The 21,699-nt window shown below is 25.9% G+C and overlaps 2 protein-coding genes across 2 annotated transcripts; both read left to right on the top strand.

Moving 5' to 3' along the window:
- Positions 1-4,013: 4,013 nt before the first annotated feature.
- Positions 4,014-7,999, top strand: LOC101493499 (F-box protein PP2-A15). Its single transcript, XM_004494070.4, has 3 exons — positions 4,014-4,509; positions 4,590-4,708; positions 7,309-7,999. Exons 1-3 carry the CDS (start codon positions 4,204-4,206, stop codon positions 7,769-7,771), a joined length of 888 nt encoding a protein of 295 aa, XP_004494127.1. The 5' UTR covers positions 4,014-4,203; the 3' UTR covers positions 7,772-7,999.
- Positions 8,000-18,918: 10,919 nt separating this feature from the next.
- LOC101493178 (putative homeobox-leucine zipper protein ATHB-51) lies at positions 18,919-21,324 on the top strand. The gene is made up of 3 exons (XM_004494069.4): positions 18,919-19,074; positions 19,554-19,894; positions 20,762-21,324. The coding sequence occupies exons 1-3, from the start codon at positions 18,981-18,983 to the stop codon at positions 21,026-21,028; spliced, it is 702 nt and encodes a 233-aa protein (XP_004494126.1). The 5' UTR covers positions 18,919-18,980; the 3' UTR covers positions 21,029-21,324.
- The last annotated feature ends 375 nt before the right edge of the window (positions 21,325-21,699 follow it).

The following is a 21,699-nucleotide window of genomic DNA, read 5'->3' as shown; positions in this document are numbered from 1 at the left end:
CAGGACAAAATTTAATTATTTAGTTTACATAAAGTCTCATCAAATAATTCTAAAATTTATTACAACTAATAATATTAGTGAATGTCAAATAGTTTTAAAAATCGTACAGAAAATTGATTAACATAGTTCTCATTGAAAATGAAATAACATTTCTTTTTACTAGATGATAGATTACTCCAAATTAGCATAACAAGAATTTGTAAATAGTTGAATTATACGGAAAAAAAATAGTTAAATTATAATGTTATTTTAAAGACAATTGCACCGAAGCCATTTAATTTATTGGGTTGCCATAGAAGTTTCCGTGATTTAAGATAAGGTGTTATGCTAGAGATCTATTTTTCCTAATTTACTTATTAATACTTCACATAACCGTTTTTCCTTTTTTTTACAGAACCTTTTTACCTTATGTTTTCAAAATATATGCAAATCCTCCTCTCACACAAAAGGTTCTCTTTGATTGGAAATAAAATCAAAATATCTGTAAAATCTATTTTTTTACCTTTCATTTTGAAGAAATTTGAAAAAGTCGAGGGAAGATATATTTTAAATAACTTTTATGTTATTTTAATTTTCTCTCCTCCTTTTAAATCAAATAAAAAAGATTTAATTTTTTTTTATCATTTTGGTTTTTTTTTTCCAACCAAATATATGTTTATTCTTTTTTTCTCTCTCATTTTTATTGAACCAAATATACTCCAAAAGTGTAAAAACAAATTAATAATTTAATGAATTTGAAGATTCAATTCAAACTAATTCAATTAATTGTTTTTTCTTCTCAAGACCAACATTCGTTCATTCAGATATCAATTTTACTTTGTTTAAAATTAATTACTCGACATCCAAATCAAATTATTTTATTTTTATTTGATTAATAGCATTATCTTAAAAACTATGTTCTATTCATATATTTTGTAATCATTATATTATTTATCATATTATAAAAGAGAGTTCATGTTTTTCAACAAAATATTTAATTCATATACATTTTTTTCAGGGTAATTTTTTTTACTATCTTTAAAATTATTTTAATAATGGTTGCGATGGGTTGATAATGTGAAATTTATGTATTACACTTAAATTCTTAAAAAATAAGCTTCATAAATTTTTGAACTCAATTTAACCGAACGAAAAACAACTTATTTTTCATGAATATGATTTGGGTCGGATTTTACCTAATAGGTTATAAAAGTCAATCTAAATCAAACCCAATAATCCTTAATTAATTCGATTTATTTTTCCAAAAAACCAAACCATATAGAATATCTCGATCCCCAACTCACACGCATACGATTTATTGTTCTATCCAATTTGTTTAACTTTCTTTTGGTGGAATAAAGCGGCAGTCGTCAACCATGAGAAGTCTTTGGCTCCTGGTTTTGTCTTTGCTTTTTTACATTTAATTTAAAATAAAATAATTGCATTGGATCTATTTTTAACGCATACAAAAGTAAATGAATATTCACCTTTTTATTGAAATTTAATTTGTATATAATGTAAATAATTTTTATATTGTAAAACAATTACAATTGTAATGTCATTAATAATTTTTGTCATAATTATTTTTAAAATTATGCACATGATTAATTATCATTTGATGACACTTCAAAAAAATTAAATTGAAAGTCCATGAAAGTTAAACTCTTTTTATTGGAAAATACTTCATATCATTTGCAAAGGCTTTTGTTCGATACAAAGATGTATGACCAACTCGACCATTTTGAGCACCTACACTCTTAAGCTTTGATGCTTATGAGTTGTGGTTGGTCCTAATTTGTCGTGTCTTTGGTGATCACTAAATTCAACTGAAGTTGACCGAGAGTTAGCATGATTGACTTGATGTGAAATGGGCATACATATGAGGCAGATCACGTGTCTTCCATCTCTATCGCCTTATTGGCAAGTATAAGTAGTATTCATTTTGGAACCACAACCTTTCAAATTACGACTGGGTCTGAGATAAAGAAGAGGCTTAACCCAATACATAAAGGTCGATAAAAAAAGTTAAGTAATGCGATCGAATTTTGCCTCCTCCACATCCGCATTCGAGAAGTTGCAAAAAATCTACATCTATTTTTATCGGGTGTAAAATTTAAGTCTTCATCGCTATCCGTGATGGGGTTCAAGTTTCTCCGCTCACACCCGCACCTATTCATATATATATAAAATAATAAAATAAAATAAATATTAAAATCATTTTTTATAGATAAATAATTATAATTTTTAATATTGAAAAACTATTAAATATATATATATATATATATATATATATGTATATACATAATTTAAAAATAATAATAATATTATTAACGAACGAGTTTGGATGTAGGTGTAGGATGAATATCAACACCTTAAACCTACTCCCACTCTCGAGTTTTAATATTGAGGAAAATTTGCACCTATACATGCATCTAATGAAAGAGAATTTTCTCCGTTCAAATCACGACGAGTTCGAATAGATATATGCAAATACGAGTTGTGTTGTTTAAATAATAAAAAAATGAAAAAACATATTCAAATACATCTCAAAATACTAAATTTTACTAACTTTCACCGCATCAAATATGTAAGGTTGTACTTTAGACAAGAACATTTACAATAAAAAAATAAATAGACAACAATATGGCCGTCTATAGTAAAAAATACTCAACTATATTGGTTTGTCATCTAAGATACCTAATTGAAAATTTTGGTTTTAAACAAATAATTTTCCTTTTTCAGTGCAAGCAAATTTTGAAACACACAATTGTATACACCACTACGTTTGAGTATGTAATGAGTTATTAGACAAATTAATTAGCAATCAAAGAGATTTTACGTCAATATCAAGTCATTATCAAGAAAATATGTCTATTTATATTCACTCAAACTAGAAAGAAGGTATGTCTATTTATTATTGTCGTTTATTTAGTGATAATCAGCTATAAAAAAGGATTTACATTAGAGATTCCTAAAAAATATATCAAATAAAAATTATTTTATTATTAATTAAATTTAAATGCACTTTTTGTTCTCTTATTTTGTCTAAAATAAATTTGTAATCATCTCATTTCTAAAATTGATCTTTTGATATCTATTAATTAGTTATTGAGATTTTTTATTCTCGCTATTTTTGATAATATGACATTTAGATGATATTTGTGACTTAGATGAAATAATTTTCATGTAATTATTTTTTATTAATTTTATTTATATATTAAAATATTAAAAATCAAATTATATTATTTTATTTATATATTAAATATTAAAAATAAATTATTTTATTTTATTTTATTTATATATTAAAATATAAAAATTAAAATTAAATTAAAAAAAACACTTCAATTTTATTTATTTAATTTAAATTTTTGTAATAATTTAAAATTTTAAAATATTTACAATTTTATTTTATATTAATTTCCATATTTAAAATTTTTAATATACATTTTATTTATATATTAACATATTAAAAATCAATTTATTTTATTTATAAATTAAAGTATTTTAAATATTTTAATAAATAATTAAAATTTAATTTATATATATTATATGTATAAAGAGTTTTTAGATTATTTGTCAATTACAACCGTTAGATCGTTAAAAATATTTGACTTTTATCAAAACTATCTCTAAAGTCATTTATATAATGATTGTGATGTACTGACAATATAAACATTTTACATTGACAATGTATAATAATTAAACTAAAATAATAAATTAATTTTTATAATTATAATAATATATAAATTATTTTATCAAAATCATAAATACTAGTGAAATTTCAAGTATCACATAATAAAAAATAGTTGAAAACTAATAAAATCTTAAGAATTTATTATAGAAGAAAAAGAAAACTAATTTTAGAAATACAAAGATTAAGAGTTCAATTTTTTATAAAATAGAAGAAAAAAAATGAAATAAAGTCTTATAATTAAAATGATATGGCCTCATGGGTGAATGTAGGTGGAACGCAGTAACGTTGACGACAGTGCATCCTCCCACACCAAATGAATTCCCTTACGTTCCAACTCATCAACTATTTATATCTTTCCAATAATATTCAACGACAAAGGAATAATCGAATACGACGCCAACACACTGTCACCCTATACTCCTTTTCAATCCCTAACAACATTCTCTCTCTGTTCCCATCATCATCATCATCATCATCATCATCATCATCACCATCACTATAGTATGGTCTGAGAGACTCAAACCCTCGCGATGGGTGCCTCGCTGTCGAACCTTGGATCCAACGGTTCGACCATCGTTCCAAGCCTCGGCGACATCCCGGAGAATTGCGTCGCTCGCGTTTTTCTTCACCTTACTCCGCCCGAGATTTGTAACTTAGCTCGTCTTAATCGCGCTTTTCGCGGCGCCGCTTCTGCTGATTACGTTTGGCAATCTAAGTTACCTTCTAACTACCAACACCTTCTCCGTTTAATGCCTACGGAACGTTGCCAGAATCTATCTAAGAAAGACATTTTCGCTATTCTATCGAGGCCGTTACCGTTTGATGACGGAAATAAGGTAGGGTTTAGGTTTACACTTTACAATTCTGTTTTGTGTTTTGTTCTGTTAGATTTATTGACGGTGTTAGGGTTTTGCAGCAAGTGTGGTTGGATAGGGTTACTGGTAGGGTTTGCATGTCGATTTCGGCCAAAGCTTTGTCGATTACTGGAATTGATGATCGTAGATACTGGACTTGGATTCCAACTGAAGAATCTAGGTTACATTCTCAAAACCGTTATATACTTTTTAATTTACTTTTGATTATGCTTTGTTAGAACTTGGAGCCTGAAAATTGAAAAGTGTAGAGAAAATATGATTCTCCTCACATTTGAAGTTGAAATTGAAGTTAAATTTATGCTTTATGTATTTGGGTTGGAATTTGTTGGTGCTAAGTATTCTACTTGCTCTGTAATGAAATATATGCAAAAATAGTAACTAAAAAATTGATGTATTTGGTTTTAACTAAAAAATAGTTAGGATTTTATATTGTTTTGATAAAATCTTGTCTGATGTATGAACTTTTAAGTCTGCATTTGTGTTGGAGAGATGTCACTTGATAGGTATCTTATATATAATTGCAGTTATAGGCCCAATTGATCGAGGCCCACTTAGAGTTATCCAAAGAGGCAAATTAGAGAAAGGGGAAGAGTTAGTTATAAGGGGTGATGGAGAGAGAGGGAGGTGACCATTGATCATCTTTCATTTAGAACCGTTAGAGGTTTGGGCAAAGGAAGAATTATTTCTTCTCTGAGGAGCTTTGCTCTGGGATTACAGGAGTTGTCCTATGTACTCCCTCTGTCTCACAATGAGTGTCATTTAATATTTTTGTGCACATATTAAGAAATATAATAATTAGAAGAAAAAGAGAATTCATTTTACCATATTATCCATTTTAACTATTGGTGGAGCTTTCACTATTATCAATGCAAACTATAATAATATTTTGTAAGTTGTGTATATAGTAATCATTGAATGGTAGTATAGGAAAACAATGATTAAAGATGCATTGAAATTTGTGAATGACATTCATTTTGAGGCAATTTTTTTTTTTGTTAAAGTAACACTTATTGTGAGATTTTGGGAGTAATAGTTTTATTTTTACATTAATAATACAGTTTTCCTTTTCTCTTGAAACTTGTTGGTGCTTGAGTATTATACTCGCTCCGAAATGAATTATGAGCAAAAATAGTAATTGAAAAATTGATGTATATGGTTTTAATTCCAGAGGGAGCATTGCCTGAGAGTTACTATGATGCTATTGCTATTCTAAAAATGTCATTTTTTTGGTTGCTTGTGTTGGCTTACTGAAATTGCAGTTTATTTCACATATAAAAGTTACTGCTGCTGTTTGGTCTATCAATTGTTTAACTCAGTTCTATATTGTTTTGATAAAATCTTGTCTGATTATCTGATATGAACATTTAAGTCTGCATCTGTGTTGGAGTGATGTCACTCTATACATCTCAAGTTATTTGTTCATCTGAGTTTTTCCTGGTGAAATCCTAAAAAAAATTGTCTAGATTAAGTACTGAATGTGATTTATGCTATAAAAGTATGCCATAAATTCTATTCTAAAGAGTGTGTATGGATAAACTGCTAAGTTTAAGTCTTATTGAATAAGCGTTTATTCTTATATGCACATTTATGTATAAGTTATTTATAAGATCGGAGATGAGATAAGTTTGAACTGTTTTTGTATAAGCTGTAAGTCTTTTTCGTAAGTTATGTCATTTGTTTAACTGTCTTGATCCTACGTGTCTTGTTTTGGGCTTTTAACTGCTTTTAAAAATTATAAACTTAATTTGTAATGAGAATGTTTAATTGTTGGGTGCTGCTTGGAGCTTAATTCAATTTGAGTTTAATGAAACTACTAATTGGGCCAACCAGAAAGCCAAACAAAATGACCTAGTGAGCTTGGATCAGCTCCTTGGTTTGGACTTTTATTTGGACCAAATCTAATGTAAAGTCCATTATGGTATGGACTGCTTGGCAGCCCTATTTCTGTAGGTTATTTTGCGAGTAAAGGCATTGAAAATTATCACTGTCCAACTTTTGTGATTTTTTCTGGGCTGTGTATGAAAAATCATTTTGGTATTTGCACATTAAACTTCTCTGTATACGTGTACTGCATTCACATCTCCTGAAATTTGCTTTAAATTATACTACATTCGTCTCTAATTTTAAAAACTACACTGCCGTCTCACGAGTTCTATTGAGGACTGGCAATCATGATTGAGCCTCCTAAAGGTGCTTCTATTAGCGACTTTTGCTGTCATAGGAACTTAATTTTGAACGTTTGTTATCAATGGTGGAAATTTAGAAGATTAAATGAAGTTTTAATCTTAAATGCACATGCTTTCATCTTGAAATTTCACCCAAAATCTTCAGTTCATCTTCTGAGGTCCCGAGGTTTATCATTGAAAGGATTCAGTCATTCAGAAGAATCATCACTAGTTGCCAATGATGCTTTGAGTTGCAGAGATAGAAAAACTATTGTAATAGGCTTGTTCACATCGATATGCTTACTATAGTGCAACACAGGTGAATCCTCAGAAAAAGGAAATGTTCATTCTATGAATCAAACAATAAAAGGTAGTTTGGGTTGTTTTGCTAACTTAATTTATGGACAGTTGTACACTAATAATCATCAATTTTTGCTAGCTTCCATTCTTAATTTCATGCTAACTTACTGCTTATATGCTATTTGTGCTTATTTTCACTAGTTGGAACTTTATTAAGTTGATACTTAAACTGCTTTGCTTAATTTGTCTTCATTCTGTTTTGAGTATTGAATTACATTTCTATTATTCATTTCAGGTTCACTGTTGTAGCATATCTCCAGCAAATATGGTGGTTTGAAGTGGATGGGGAGGACGACTTTCCATTTCCTGCTGATAATTATACTCTCTCCTTTAGGCTTCATCTTGGCAAATTTTCCAAAAGGCTCGGTCGGCGCATATGCAATTATGAACAGACCCATGGTTGGGATATAAAGCCAGTGATATTTGAGTTGTCAACTTCCGATGGTCAACAAGCATCATCCGAGTGCTGCTTGGATGAAACTGAGCATGATGGGACATACAGCAATCATAAGCGAGGATGTTGGGTAGATTACAAGGTAGGTGAGTTTACTGTGAGTGGATCAGAACCTACAACTAAAGTTAGATTCTCCATGAAACAGATTGATTGTACACACTCAAAAGGTGGACTTTGTGTAGATTCTGTATTTATCATACCTAGCGATTTGAGAGACCGCAATGGAGGCGGTTTTTTTAAATGATTACACAGAATAGGGATTTTTTTTTTACCTTGGTGATGTCAAATATCCCAGAACACAGCTACACTTGTGAAGAAAGTTTAGAATGTGGAGAATATAATCTTTTGTTGGGTTTTATTTTATTTTTATCTTTTTTTTTTTCTACAGTTAGCCCGCATGTGTATCTCTAGTTTTATGTAATCCCAATCTCTATGTATTTATAAGTCATTTCCATGTTATATAGTTTTGTCAGATGAGATTGATAAAGAATGAAGAAAACAAGCTTCGCCGAAACTTCATTTGGATGCTCCATTTCTTCTGAAACTACTTTTTTTGAATGGGCTTTTTAAGGTATTGTTTGATGAGGTAAAGATAAGTGGTTTCTTCTTTTAAAAGCCACTAAGTATAATTAATCTAGATGTGTATTTTATATCTTTGGATTGGCTAAGAGAACATTGAAAGATGGGAGATGAAGTTACCTAAAGATATCAACACTTGTAGAGTAGTTTCCGAAATAAGCCCATCAATCCAATAAAATATAACCCTAAAATGATAAATTCCTACTCTTGTCCTTGTCTTTAGTTTCAACCCGCTACACTGTATTTCCTAGTAATTTTTTTCAAGTGGCATCAACCATCAGCTACGTACGTTAAGGTCTCCTTTTCTCTCTTTTGTTTTTTTAGTTTGTTGGGGCCTATCTCCCTTTTTCTCAATAAAAAAAAATATAAAAATAAAAAATAAAAAAAAATCCTCCTCTTTAGGAGTTGAGATCATCTCCGTTTCTTTCTTTTTCATTTAAGTGTGTGTTAGGACAATTTGAATTAAAATTGTTTTTGATGTATAATTCCTAAAATGGATTTAAGAGCTTACTTCATTACACATTTATTTTTTATTTGATATTTGATTTATTTTGTTATTTATAAGAGAAATAAAATGAATATATTTAATTTTGTTGATAGATAGGAGTATTTATGTTAATAATCATATTATTGTTTACTTTATGTCCGTTAATTATTTAAATGGACCTATTTTAATATTTAAATGGGAATTTTCATTATGTAATAACTATGTTAAAAAAATGGGAATTCGTAACCGGTATAATGTTGAAATTGCATATAAATAGAAATTTTAATTGTGTAATAATTATGTCAAAAAATGGAAATTTCATCTGTAAAACCTAAGTCGACCGGTAAAATGGAAAAATTATTAAGTTGATTACTATGTTCTAAATTCAAACTTAATCTCAAAATTGTGTGAGAATTTTTTTGCCATTTCATATATGTAAAAAATAAAATAAAAGCAAAACAGAACTCTTTTACCATTTTATATAGTGCATGACAATATTGTTTTGTGCAATTTTCCAAACACACACTATATATATGACCTTTATACCTTTTTAATGCTTTTTTTCTTAATTATTAACATGTGTAATGTGTAATCTGAATCTAAGTTTTCGTCTTCGTTTAGATTAAAGATATATTTTACGAGAATAACTTAATATTTTATAATTCGTATTATATTTGTATCTTTTTTTCTTCTTTTCTGTTTTATGTATGAATATTCTTCGTGTGGCTACGACCTTTATAATATCAAGTGTGATATTTTGTATTGTAACTATAAAAATAACTTTAAATTGTGGAAGACTTTGTAATATATAAACTTATTTACTAACTTTAAAAAGTAAAATATTTACTATCATTTTACAAATAGTGTTAATAAAAAATATTACAACTTTCTAATTATAAAAATATCCTAAAACTCTATATCAGTTAGTCAGAGTATCATGATTTAACTATAGTTAAGAATTTCAAGTCTTTAATATTTGTCGTTGTATTGTGAAAATTCTTAGCAATACTCCATTTACCGTTAACATCTAAAATGTTGTTTGTTTAGTGAGAATCATAAAATTAGCAATACCCCATTCACCGTTAACATCTAAAATGTTGTTTGTTTAGTGAGAATCATAAAAGTAGAAGTAACCATAAGATGCACTCAAACAATCAATTAGCAACAATGACCACTTTATTAACCTAACATTTACTTAGCACTTATTCATCATCATATAAACATAAAAACATCTCATCAACAATCAGCATATTTGACTCATGTATTCATGACCTAATTACAATGCATATATCACTTAGGATGCAATACAACTTAATCAACAACTAACTTCGACACATAAATTAGACTATCTCGAGAGTTGATAAGGGCAAAGAAGCATCCTACTACCCCACAAACAAGGACATCTAATTATGATAACTCAATTTATGCAACGGAACTCAATTTTTCTTTCACTGAAGATACCTCAAATGTCTCTTTGATCTTCGAACTCTAATTTTATCATGACACAACCCTCAAACATATATTACATATATGAGTAAAGACAAGTATGACATAAACAAATAATCATTATTGTTATATGTCTCTAAATCTATATATGCGACTCATAACCATTTAACATTACTTAGTTCTTATCTATGACTAAGGATGTAATAATAGATTAACAAGTATCATCATCAACGGTTAACATTTAACACGCACAAATATCATCAACAAGTATATCAAATAAGCATTATCAATGTTATCCTAATAATTAAATATTCATTAATAAATAGTTTAACTCTTAATTACTAATCATCTCTTAATAACTAAAATGTCCCCCGTCTCAGAAAACTAAATGTTTTTAAAACTTTAGACTATGTTTTTTCTTTTTGGCTTAGAATAAAATAACTTTAGACTATGTTCTAATCGATTAACTTAAAGTCCTAATCAATTAATCATTAACTTAAGTATTCTTAACTCAGGTCAACATTTTAACGTGTAATAATAACTACTATTATTAACCATTATCAGTTACTATTAATTATTAAGTGACGTTCATAATTATTTATTACTAAACTAAACTTTATTTAACACTAGAATTTCTAAGCTTTATTGCTAATCTAGTATCATTTAAATTATTTTTTTATTTTACGATTAAAATATAACTTAATTGAGGTGAATTTCACAAATTTAATTTTAAAATATATATAATTATTTTTCTTGATTTTTATCGAATAGTCATGATTAAATCATTATTTAAATTATTTTTAAATACTAGTATACAGTGAATTCCTTAACAAATTTGTCCGCTTAAAATTTGTCTTATTCCCAAATCCTTTCTCCTATTACAAAAATTAATAAAATCAAACTAAAGTTTGCAAAATACATTTTGACGAGAACAAATCAACATTTTCAAAATTAATTCCTGACATACTGTGCTATCAAAAGCTAAAAAGGATCCTCGTAAGGTGGGCCTTTTGTTTTCATAGTAGTAATTGGTTGTTGTGGTTTTGGACCTAAACTTTAGGCTCTGCCTATATATTTATTTAATGTGTAGTATAGGATCCTCAGTGTTGTGTATAATAAAAATAGAAATGCAAAAAAGTACAGTATTTAGGACATAGAGGATGAATTGTTGTGTATAGTGAATTAATCAGTATGGTGTGTACTAGTGGTATTTGGATGAGGCTAATGAAGAACTAGCAAGTACCAACCAAGTTGGAAGCAAGTAACCAAGCAGAGAGACAGGGGTCCATGAGCATGTTCGGCGCCGTTTGCGTGGAATCACATCTAGTTGTTGTGTTAGTGTTACCCTATATTTTACACTTTTGTTTTCACTTTCTTAGACCGGTTAGGTGAGTTATACTTATATGTGGTAACATCACACTCAGCCACGTAGTCAAACAATTTTCATTTTTTTTCTATCCACGTGCTGAAACATTTTTATTCTATATATATAAGTTCACATTATTTCAATATTAATTGATTAAAACAATCAAGTGGTTAATAATAAATAGTTGAAAGAAAGTGATTTTAGATTCTACCTCAAACAATTATTGAGTCAACTTTATTTATATTTTGATCGAATTTTGAATTTAGCGTAATATTTTTTAATAAATCTGTATTTAATTAAAATTTTATATTAAATTCAACTGTATTTCTAAAAATATAAATATTTTAATTTAATTATCTTAAAATATTTATAATGACGTCCTTTTTTGCTTGAAGACTAATATTAGTATTAAATTATTGTTAACATTAATGATGTATTTGATGAATAAGATGTTGGAAATTCAAGTAGTCCTTGACGTTAAAAGACTTCTTCAAATTAATTCATAAAATATGATTATCATAAATTTTGTGTAATTCTAGAAATCATTTTTCAAATTCATTCTTTTATGAATTTTTTTTTACTCAATGTAGTGGATGATGATGTTGTGGTCCTTAAGTGTCTTATTACAATTTTAGTCATAGAAATAGAAAGGATAATATAAATTACATGAATTTGTAAAAATAAATTTAAAAAAGTTATGTGTTTTTTATAGGGTGAAAAAATCAAACCTATAATATTATGAATTAAAAGGTTTTGCGCATATCAATTAAATTGGATCAATTTATTTCATGTTTTGATATAAACTGAATTAAATTAATTAAATTCGACATCTATTAACTTCAGTATCAATTTGATGTCATTCAAAATTGTTCACATGAGACTCCAACCCACGTCAAACTATTATTTTATATTACATTATACTGTATCAACAGTGTTATGTTCAAAAATATGTTATGTTTATATATTTTCTTTAGTCATTGTATACTATTTATTTTATTGTAACTTATGCACTTTAATTTCTAACACTTTACGTTTTTTCTATGATGTGTCCTATGAAAAAAGTAATTGTTCTTTGTCAACAAAAATCAGTGCACAGGACTTCATAAAAATTTGAGACTTTCCTGCAGAGAGGGATCAATCGATATTAGAACACTGAACAAACATATATTTTTATAAACATCTTAAAACATCAATTAAGTATTGGAGTGTCTGAGGTGATACCTATAGTTTACAATTTCAAATATTTCTGATTTTCTCTGTATAATGACTAAAATTTCTAATTGTACACTTAACACACCTGTCACCACCGTCCACAATATTTAGTAATCAACATTCACTTGAGGATGAATTTCAGAAATATTTTATAGAATTGAAGACTAAATAAGAATATTCATATTTTCATATAACTATTTGATAGCATCATACGAAGTTAAAGACAAATTTAATTGTTAATATTCTACTTAATTGATTTTTTATCAATGCCAACGACTTTTAGTAAACGCTACTCACGAAAAGACGAATTTGAAAAATATTTTACAAAATCAAATATCAAATTTAAATATTGATATTTGGAACTACTATATTTGAAAGCGTTCTATAAACTAAACAACAATTTTGATGATTTATTCAATATTAATTATCAAGGTCAACACAAGAATGAGACCACAAAAAGTAAATAAATTTTTTATTTACCAAAATAAACATCCACAAAAATTTTGTACTTAATAAAAAAATCTCATATTCTAATACTTTCAAATATAAAAATAATAAAATTTTATCTAAAACTAAAATTGTTTCAATAAATTTTAAAGTAGTCAATTAAACTATCAATTGAAAACAAAAAAAAAAATAACACAAAATGGATAATATTAATTTAATAAATTAGTTTTAATTCTAAAATGTCCAAAAAATAATTTTCATAACCAATTTAGTAATTTTACTTAGATATTATTCTAAATTCTAAAAGATCTCGTATTTAAATTCATCTTAAATCTCTATGATTTTGTCTACCCTTTTAATTATGACACCACCAATCGTCATATCCACATGTACTAAATCTTAAAGGTCAAAGTTAAAGTGAAATTTACTATATCTTCTAAAACAAACAAAAAATTAAAATTTGACATTTGTATAATTTTTTTCTAAAAAAATAGATATGTTGATAGTTACATATCGTTGAAATTATAAACTTTAGTCAAATTAGTTTTTGGACTTTGGAAATTGACTAATAAATCTCTAAAATTATAAATTAGTAATCAAAATAGCTGATATTTCAATTTTTATCGTTAGAAATTATGATATTATATATATATTAGTATTTATATATTAAATTTTCACATTGACTAATTTTAATGTCATCTCAACCGTGACTAATTTTAATGTCATCTACAAAATTTAAATATTTCATAAAATAATTTATCTATAATTAATTCATTAAAAAATATTATTTTAATTAATATTTTATAATTTTATAAATATACTTATCAATTTATATAATTTAAAAATTAATTTGATAGAGGATTACCATTTCAAGAATTAATTTACCTAATCAATTTGTTTTTTGAGGTGTGGCATATATAATAAGCATAGTATGTATGGGTGGTTCCATTCCACTATTTACTTTTTCAGGCGGGACCAACCTCCTTCTACTAGCTATCTATATTAGGCATACCGTACACATATACAGTGACAGGTTTTATTGTTTTGCAGCTTCTTTGTACATCAGGTTTTATCCTTCTATTTTTTATATGACACGAAAGCTACAACACAACAAAATCAAATTTGGCTTGATTATATACTCAAGCACAATTTTGAAATTCTAACCAGATATATATGTCCTCGACATTTCTCTCCACTTTGAAATGTAAATATAAATATAAGTTTACAATTGAGAGCATATTAAATTGCCTGCAACAAATATTGACGCTTAAGACAATTTTTAGTAAGAGACTTTTTAGAAATTTTAAAAGTGTATTTAAACGGAATTATTGAAAATTTTAGAAATATTAGAATTCTAATATTTTAATTACATTTTTTTCATTCATAAACTTTATTGTTTAAATTCAACAGTTGTTATTTAGTGTTTAACTATTTTTATAAATTTTAAAAGGTGAGGCAAAAACAAAAATTAAATTTGAATTAAAACTGAAATTTAGAAAAATTGAAGAATTATTTTGCAAAATTTGAAGAAGAAAAAGTAGGAACCAATTTACAAAAAATGAAAAATTATAAGAATTAATATGCAAATTTTCAAACACATAAGAACACAATTATAAATTTATAAAAATATGATATAGACTCTTTTGTGATTTATATATTAAGAGGTGGAGAGTGAATTTCAAATGATTTGTTTTATATGATATTTGAAATTTCATTAATTTAGTTTTAACAACTTATTTAATAAAATTTACATTCTATCGTAATTTTGAATGACGGATAGAAGAAATAAGATTTATTCCACATAATATAAATCACTACTTTTATATATAAAATATTTGTTAAAATTTTTTGATGGATGTGATACTAACTGTAGTAAACAAGTGAGTTACCATTTTTATATATTCAAGACTAAAGACAAAGAGCTGTAAAAATAAATGAGAAATTAAGGACATGCATATGTTGTTTTCATGCTCTCTTTCTTCACAATAATTATGACGTCTCTCCCCCAAAATTTGGATTATATTTTATTCAGTTATGTTTCATAAAATTTTAATTTGATGCTAATACTAATGGGATTGAGATATATAACACTGCGCTTGTAACACTGGAATTTATAATCAAGCAAAATTTGATTTCCATGGTAGTTTTGGTGTCATAGAAAAAAATCGAAAGATAAAAGCTAGACCTGATGTACAAGGAAGCTGCAAATCAATAAACTCCTGTGAGTGTGACTGTATATGTGTACGGTATACCTAAGATAGATAGGTAATAGAAGGAGTTTGGTCCCCCTCTGAAAAAGTAGACAGTGGAATCGAACTACTCATTTTAAGATATACTTGCAATTTATGCCACCAGTGGAAAAAATATTATACACAAGTGTCCCCAACTTTTCCCTTCTATTTTATTTTTCATTTTACTTTATTTATATAAAGGAGATTCACAAATTACTAAAATAATAGTGATAATTTATTAAAAAAAATTTATGTTTATTATTTTGTCTAACTAATGTATTGTTAATGTGAGATTGTAAACTGTTTTATTTTATGAATGTGAGTTGTAATCTTAATAATTGTAAATTTTTTATTTATGTAGTTAATTTGTATATTTTTTTTAGACGTAATATAATGTTTATACATAATAAAATTGATACATTTTTTAAGAAAATTTTTTTTGATAAAGATAAAAATTGAAAGGTAGATATGTTTTATTTATTTAATCGTATGAAGTTCTAAAAATTTATATAAATTAGAATATTTGTGTGAATTAAAACTCTAAATTTTTTAATTTGTCGACTATATGTAAATTGTGTGAAATTCTAAAAAACTGACATTATTTTATAAATTTCAATTATAATATTTTAGTTAATATTTGTCCGCTTAATATCTTGTACAAGTGAATATACACACGTCATATTTTAGTTTTGAAAATATTTTGTACATGTGCTCATCAATTTTGGTGACTTCATAATTAAAAAGCAATTCAACATTTAAAACAAATTAAAATATGACATTCTTTTAAAATTTATAATAATATTTTATTAAAATTATTATTTTTTATTAAAAATTATTGTTTGAAAATTTAAAATAAAAAATTATTAATTAAATTAATATAATTAATTTTATATTATATTTTTTCAATTGATAACTAAATTTATTATTTTAATATTTATTAAAACAATATTAATTTTAAATAAAATTTAAAATATAAATATTTTTTATTAAATACAAAATAAAATTAAGAATTTATTTGTTAAGTGAAAATTTATTTATTTTTTAAGTTTATAGCGAGTTTTTGACTTTATCCTTGAAGAGAGTCTTTAATCAATATTAAGTACATCAGAATTGTTTTCTAGTTTGTTGAGCACTTTTAATTTAATAGTTCAAAATATGAATATTCTAATGTGATTTTTTATTTTGTAAAATATTCACCAAATTCATCATTTCATAAGTAGCTTTTACTAAAAGTCATTGGCATTGATGACGAGTCTCTTTGTAATATTGATAATTAAAATAGTATTTTACTTTGTAGAACACTATCAAATTGTACATGAAAATATCAACAAAGGACCGCGCTGTCCGAACAAGAGGTGAAACGGGAACTATGTGACGGCGGGCACCGTAAGCAGCCCAGGCCCTATGCAAATTTAAGAACAACAATATGAAATGCTAACAAAACAACGATATGACTAATAACCAAATCAAATGATTTAAATGTTGCAAGGATGACAAGTTTTTTAATCAAATAGGTGTAGAATGTCTCTGGGCATGATTTGGCAGAGGCTTGAGAAGAAAAGACGTGAGTAAAATCGTAAAAATAATCACCTATTTATTGTTATTGATCAAATTATTTCACTTAACAAGTTCCAAAGTTAAAATGAGTCATCTCTTAGTAAATTCATTGGCTTAATGAAAAGTTAACCTTTTTTATTTATGAAATTTAATTCAAGTAACAAATAATTATATTGTTATGTTGGAGATTACGGATTTGAATCCATAATTCTAAAAAGCGAATTTATTTACCATATTATCTATTAAAAAGAAAGTTAACTTTTATTAGTTTAATTAATATAAATTATAAAAAAGTGTATGTTAAATTTGCATGAGGTAGCCAGCACGGTCCTTTAATTTGTTCTCTACAGTAATTTAATCTAACTTATGTCTTCTTGCTTCCTGAAAGGAAGGGGGGAGGAGGAAGAAGCTCGTACTCATCGACGTAGATGTTAAAAAAGTACATACTGTATATACTTATATTATATATATAAAGTACGTATACACCTAGCTACATAAATTAGTATCTATAGACTATAGTAGGTGTGATACTTAGCATGGACACCTATTTAGAGGAGTATTTATTCACCACTCTTGTCTCTTGTTAAAATTAATCTCCTGGGTATCTCTATTTGGTACATGTTGTAGAGGTATCTTTTCTTCCATGAATTATTTCATATTTGTTGAGACAAATTTTTTATTCTTACGAAATTTTAACATTTTATTTATAATTATATATAATTTTTTTTTTAAATTTTAGTCTTTAAAAATATTTAATTTTTGTTTTCAGTCTATATAAATTTTTTTATATTGTATTTATAAGATATGTTTATAACATTATAAAATCTCACACAAAAATTTATAATTTTTTCACAAAAGATTAATTTAATATAAATTTTTAAACACCAAAAATTAAAAAAAAATTATATTTAATTCAGTTTATTTTGAATATTTTTAAATTTTGAAAAGGAAACAAATATAGTTGTAAAAAATCATTCAAAAAATTAATAAAATACACATTAATTAATCTAAAACTAGAGACTATAAAAACAAACGTGTAGACTAAAAAGCTAAGAAACTTTAATAAGAACTAAAATTAAAATATCAAAATTTTATAAAGACTAAAATTTTATTTAACATTTTTTAATATTTGATATATTAATTATGTGTGTCAAGATTTTACTAAACAATACTAATCTTGACGTGTCTCTTAGTTATACACCAAATAATTTTTAATTTATAAAAAAAGTGATTTATATGATACTAATATAAACTTTACTATTTTGAATAAATTTGAATAAAATATTATATCTGTTCCCATTTTTATTATTATTAAATTAAATATTTTTTACTAGAAAAGGTAGGGGTCTTTAAACCATTTTCTGGAAGATTCATATTAGAGACGCCTATATATACGTTCCATATCCAACGTATATATTTTAAGGAAATTTGTTTCATAAGAAAAAATCATCAATTAATTATTTGATATATTTATTTTTTAAAATTAATAATTATTATTATTTTTTTACTTTTATATTTTAAGGAAATTTGTTTCATAAGAAAAAATCATCGATTAATTATTTATAAAATATATTAATTTTTGTTATATTTTATTGTAAAAATATTCACTATTGTAAGTAATAAAAATTCAAAAACAAATAAATTTTATTATGCCAACACTTAAAAAAAAAATATTTAGTTATTATAATTATATAAATAATAAAAAATAACTTTTTTCAATAAAAAGTTATTTAATTATTAATTTAAAGATTAAATATATTGATACATATCGATTATATAGCGTAAAAATTCTCTTATCCTAATTGTATAAGAGAGATGTTAATGAAATTAAAGGATAAGGAAACTATAAATTATATTTATATTATTTTGTGAAATAATTAAGTGTCCTTAAAAAAATTAGATACAGGTAATGAATGTTTTTAAATGGGTTGCACCCCAAAATAGAGAAATTTGATTTCAGCTCTCATTAATTATAATAATTATGCTATATACTGACATGCACCACTCTATCTATCTTCTTTCACACTCTGACTACGTGGTCCATCCCAACCAAGTATGAAGCCCATAAAAGACACACAAATGATCTTTAGGGATGGAATTGAAGTGAAGAAAATAGTGAAACCTAAAAATGGATTGGAATGAGAGCTCAAGACCCTTCATTCCTCTTCCGGAATCTTCCTTAAGCTTCTTCTACAACTATAACAACAACCCTTCTTATTCAGGTAAAAACATTATATAGCTATTTTTATTTTATTTTAATCCTTTTTCCTCAAAACATTCACCTTTTCTCTTTTTGGAATATTGTACACAGACTCGAATCCCAAGTTATTCCCCATTTTATACATGCATTTTTCTTTTTATCAAAAAAATGAAAACTACACTTATGGCAACCTTAAACACACACATATGTATATATACAAAAATAACATTTTGTGTAACTATTTTTTTTTAAATAATTTATAAAACGGTAATGTGATAAAAATAAATAAATAAAATTGTGTGATACTATTTCAGAATAAAATATAAATATAAATTATATTAAAAAAATCGATATATTGATTAAAAATTAAATAAAATCAAATGTATCAATTATTTAAATATTTTTTTTGTTTATATTTCATTCAAAGAATAGTAGTACAAAAGTGTAAAGAAATAGATAAAATAAATAAGTATTGAATATAAAAATATTATGTATGTTTAGGAATGGAAGTGAGTCAAGCATCATTGGGTGATCAAACACAACAAATGTTTCCAGCAATGGATGAAATGAACATTAATGGAAATAATAACCGAGAGAAGAAGAAGAGATTAACAAATAACCAGATTGAGTTACTAGAAAGGAGTTTCCAAGAGGAAATAAAGTTAGACCCTGAAAGAAAGATGAAGCTATCAAGAGAGTTAGGGCTTCAACCTCGCCAAATTGCTGTTTGGTTTCAAAATAGGCGTACTAGGTGGAAGGCTAAGCAACTTGAGCATTTGTATGATGAGCTTAAACATGAATTTGACGTCATCTCTAAGGAAAAGCAGATTCTTCAAGAAGAGGTAATAATTAACTAGGTGTGCTGGTACATGTATATTTGTCAATCAAATACATTGTTTGTTAAAACTTCTTTTTCAATAAATTAATTATTTTTATGAGGTTTTATTTGTTTGTTACAATTTTATAAAATAATTTAAAAATTGATTCAGATGAGAAATTGTTTTGATTAACTTTTCATAAAAAATATATTCATTATACTCTTTCAATCTCATTTTAAATGATGAATTGTGTGTAATTCTTAAAAAAAAAAAACTAGTTTTGTTGATTTTAATGATAAAATAAATTTTATTTACTCAAATGTTATTATTAATTTCAGTTTAAAAAAAAAGTTTGATTAGTTGAGATATAATAAATAAAAATATATTAATAAGTAAAGTAATTAATATTATATTATTATTGTAAAATGACAAATATATTTATAAAATAAAATAATAAATAACAAATTTATTATGAAATAGAGGAAGTAATGGACAAACACAAAATAATTTATTTTTTTAACGACTAAATTTTAAATTAAATGCATTAACTTTTTTAAATACTATTATTTTATATAACATTTCGCATGGAATCTATTTATATGAAACACATGCATATTTAAACCCAACATTAGTTATTGATCATTAACATGATATCTTCAACCTATTTGAATTCCCTCGCAGTTTGGATATTTAGTCGTCTAGATATCAATATGTGGTGAGATTTTACGATTCAAATTTAAATTAAATATTTTAAATTATAAAATTATAACATGCATTTTTTAAAAGATCAAATCTTAATGGAATGATCCACGTGATCGTGACAGCATGAATTCAGAATTCTACTAGTTTTACCCACAAATTGGTTGATTACTTCTGATTTTCCCTGAACAGGTTTTAAAGTTGAAAGGAAAGCTAAAAGAGCAATGTAATTTTAGGACACAAACACAAACATTTGGTGGGTATAAAGAAATGTCAAATGAAGAAACAGTTGAAAGTACATCAGAAGGGATGAAATGTTCAAACAGACCACAAGGAATTACAAGTAGCAATATTCAACAAGTTGCTGCAGCAGAAGGATACAACAGTTCTTTCACTGTTGAAGATTTTAACTCAGTTTCAATGCCTCCTCAATGGCCAGTGTTACCTTACTATCCTTAATACTATGTATTAATAGGATTTTTAATGTTAGAAATGAAGTAGTCTATGAGTAGTGTGATTTAACTCTGAGCTTAACTTAATTTTAGTGTACTAGTAGTTAATAGATATTAATGGTTTGAGGACTGACATTAGGATCTATCCAGAACTATAGGGATGGTAGAAGTTATGAGTCATAATGCAGTGATCTTGGGTAGGGTAAAACTTAACTACTAGTTGTTTTCAATCCTTTTAAATTAAAGTCTTATGTACTGCTTTTTTGTTGGATGAAAAGGATAGTTGCACACTGTTTTTTCTTACACTTTTCATTTCATTACTTTGTTTTGAGACAGAGGATTCAGGACACTGACTCACTCAGAACAGGACAGTGTGACCTCAAATGTTTAGCTTTTTTGTTTTACTCAAAAGGAACACTGTCAAAACTATGTTTTAAATACAAATAGGGTAGAAAATAAATCTTAATTGTTTTAAGTTTTAACCATAGTTTTAAAAACTGGACCAAATCGATTGTTTCGGACTGGTTAATAGTGTATTGGACCATTTAAGTAATTGACTTGGTCAATATTTTATTAAAATAATAATTATTGATTTTTTAATATATTTTTACTCATTTTATTGGTGCAAATCCATAATTATTATTTAAAAATATTTATTTTTAACGATTGTATAAATAT

Source organism: Cicer arietinum, chromosome 3 (genome assembly GCF_000331145.2).
Source record: "Cicer arietinum cultivar CDC Frontier isolate Library 1 chromosome 3, Cicar.CDCFrontier_v2.0, whole genome shotgun sequence".
NCBI classification, from domain to species: domain Eukaryota; kingdom Viridiplantae; phylum Streptophyta; class Magnoliopsida; order Fabales; family Fabaceae; genus Cicer; species Cicer arietinum.
Note: the sequence above shows the minus strand (reverse complement) of the source record. Positions and strands in the feature narration are given on the sequence as shown.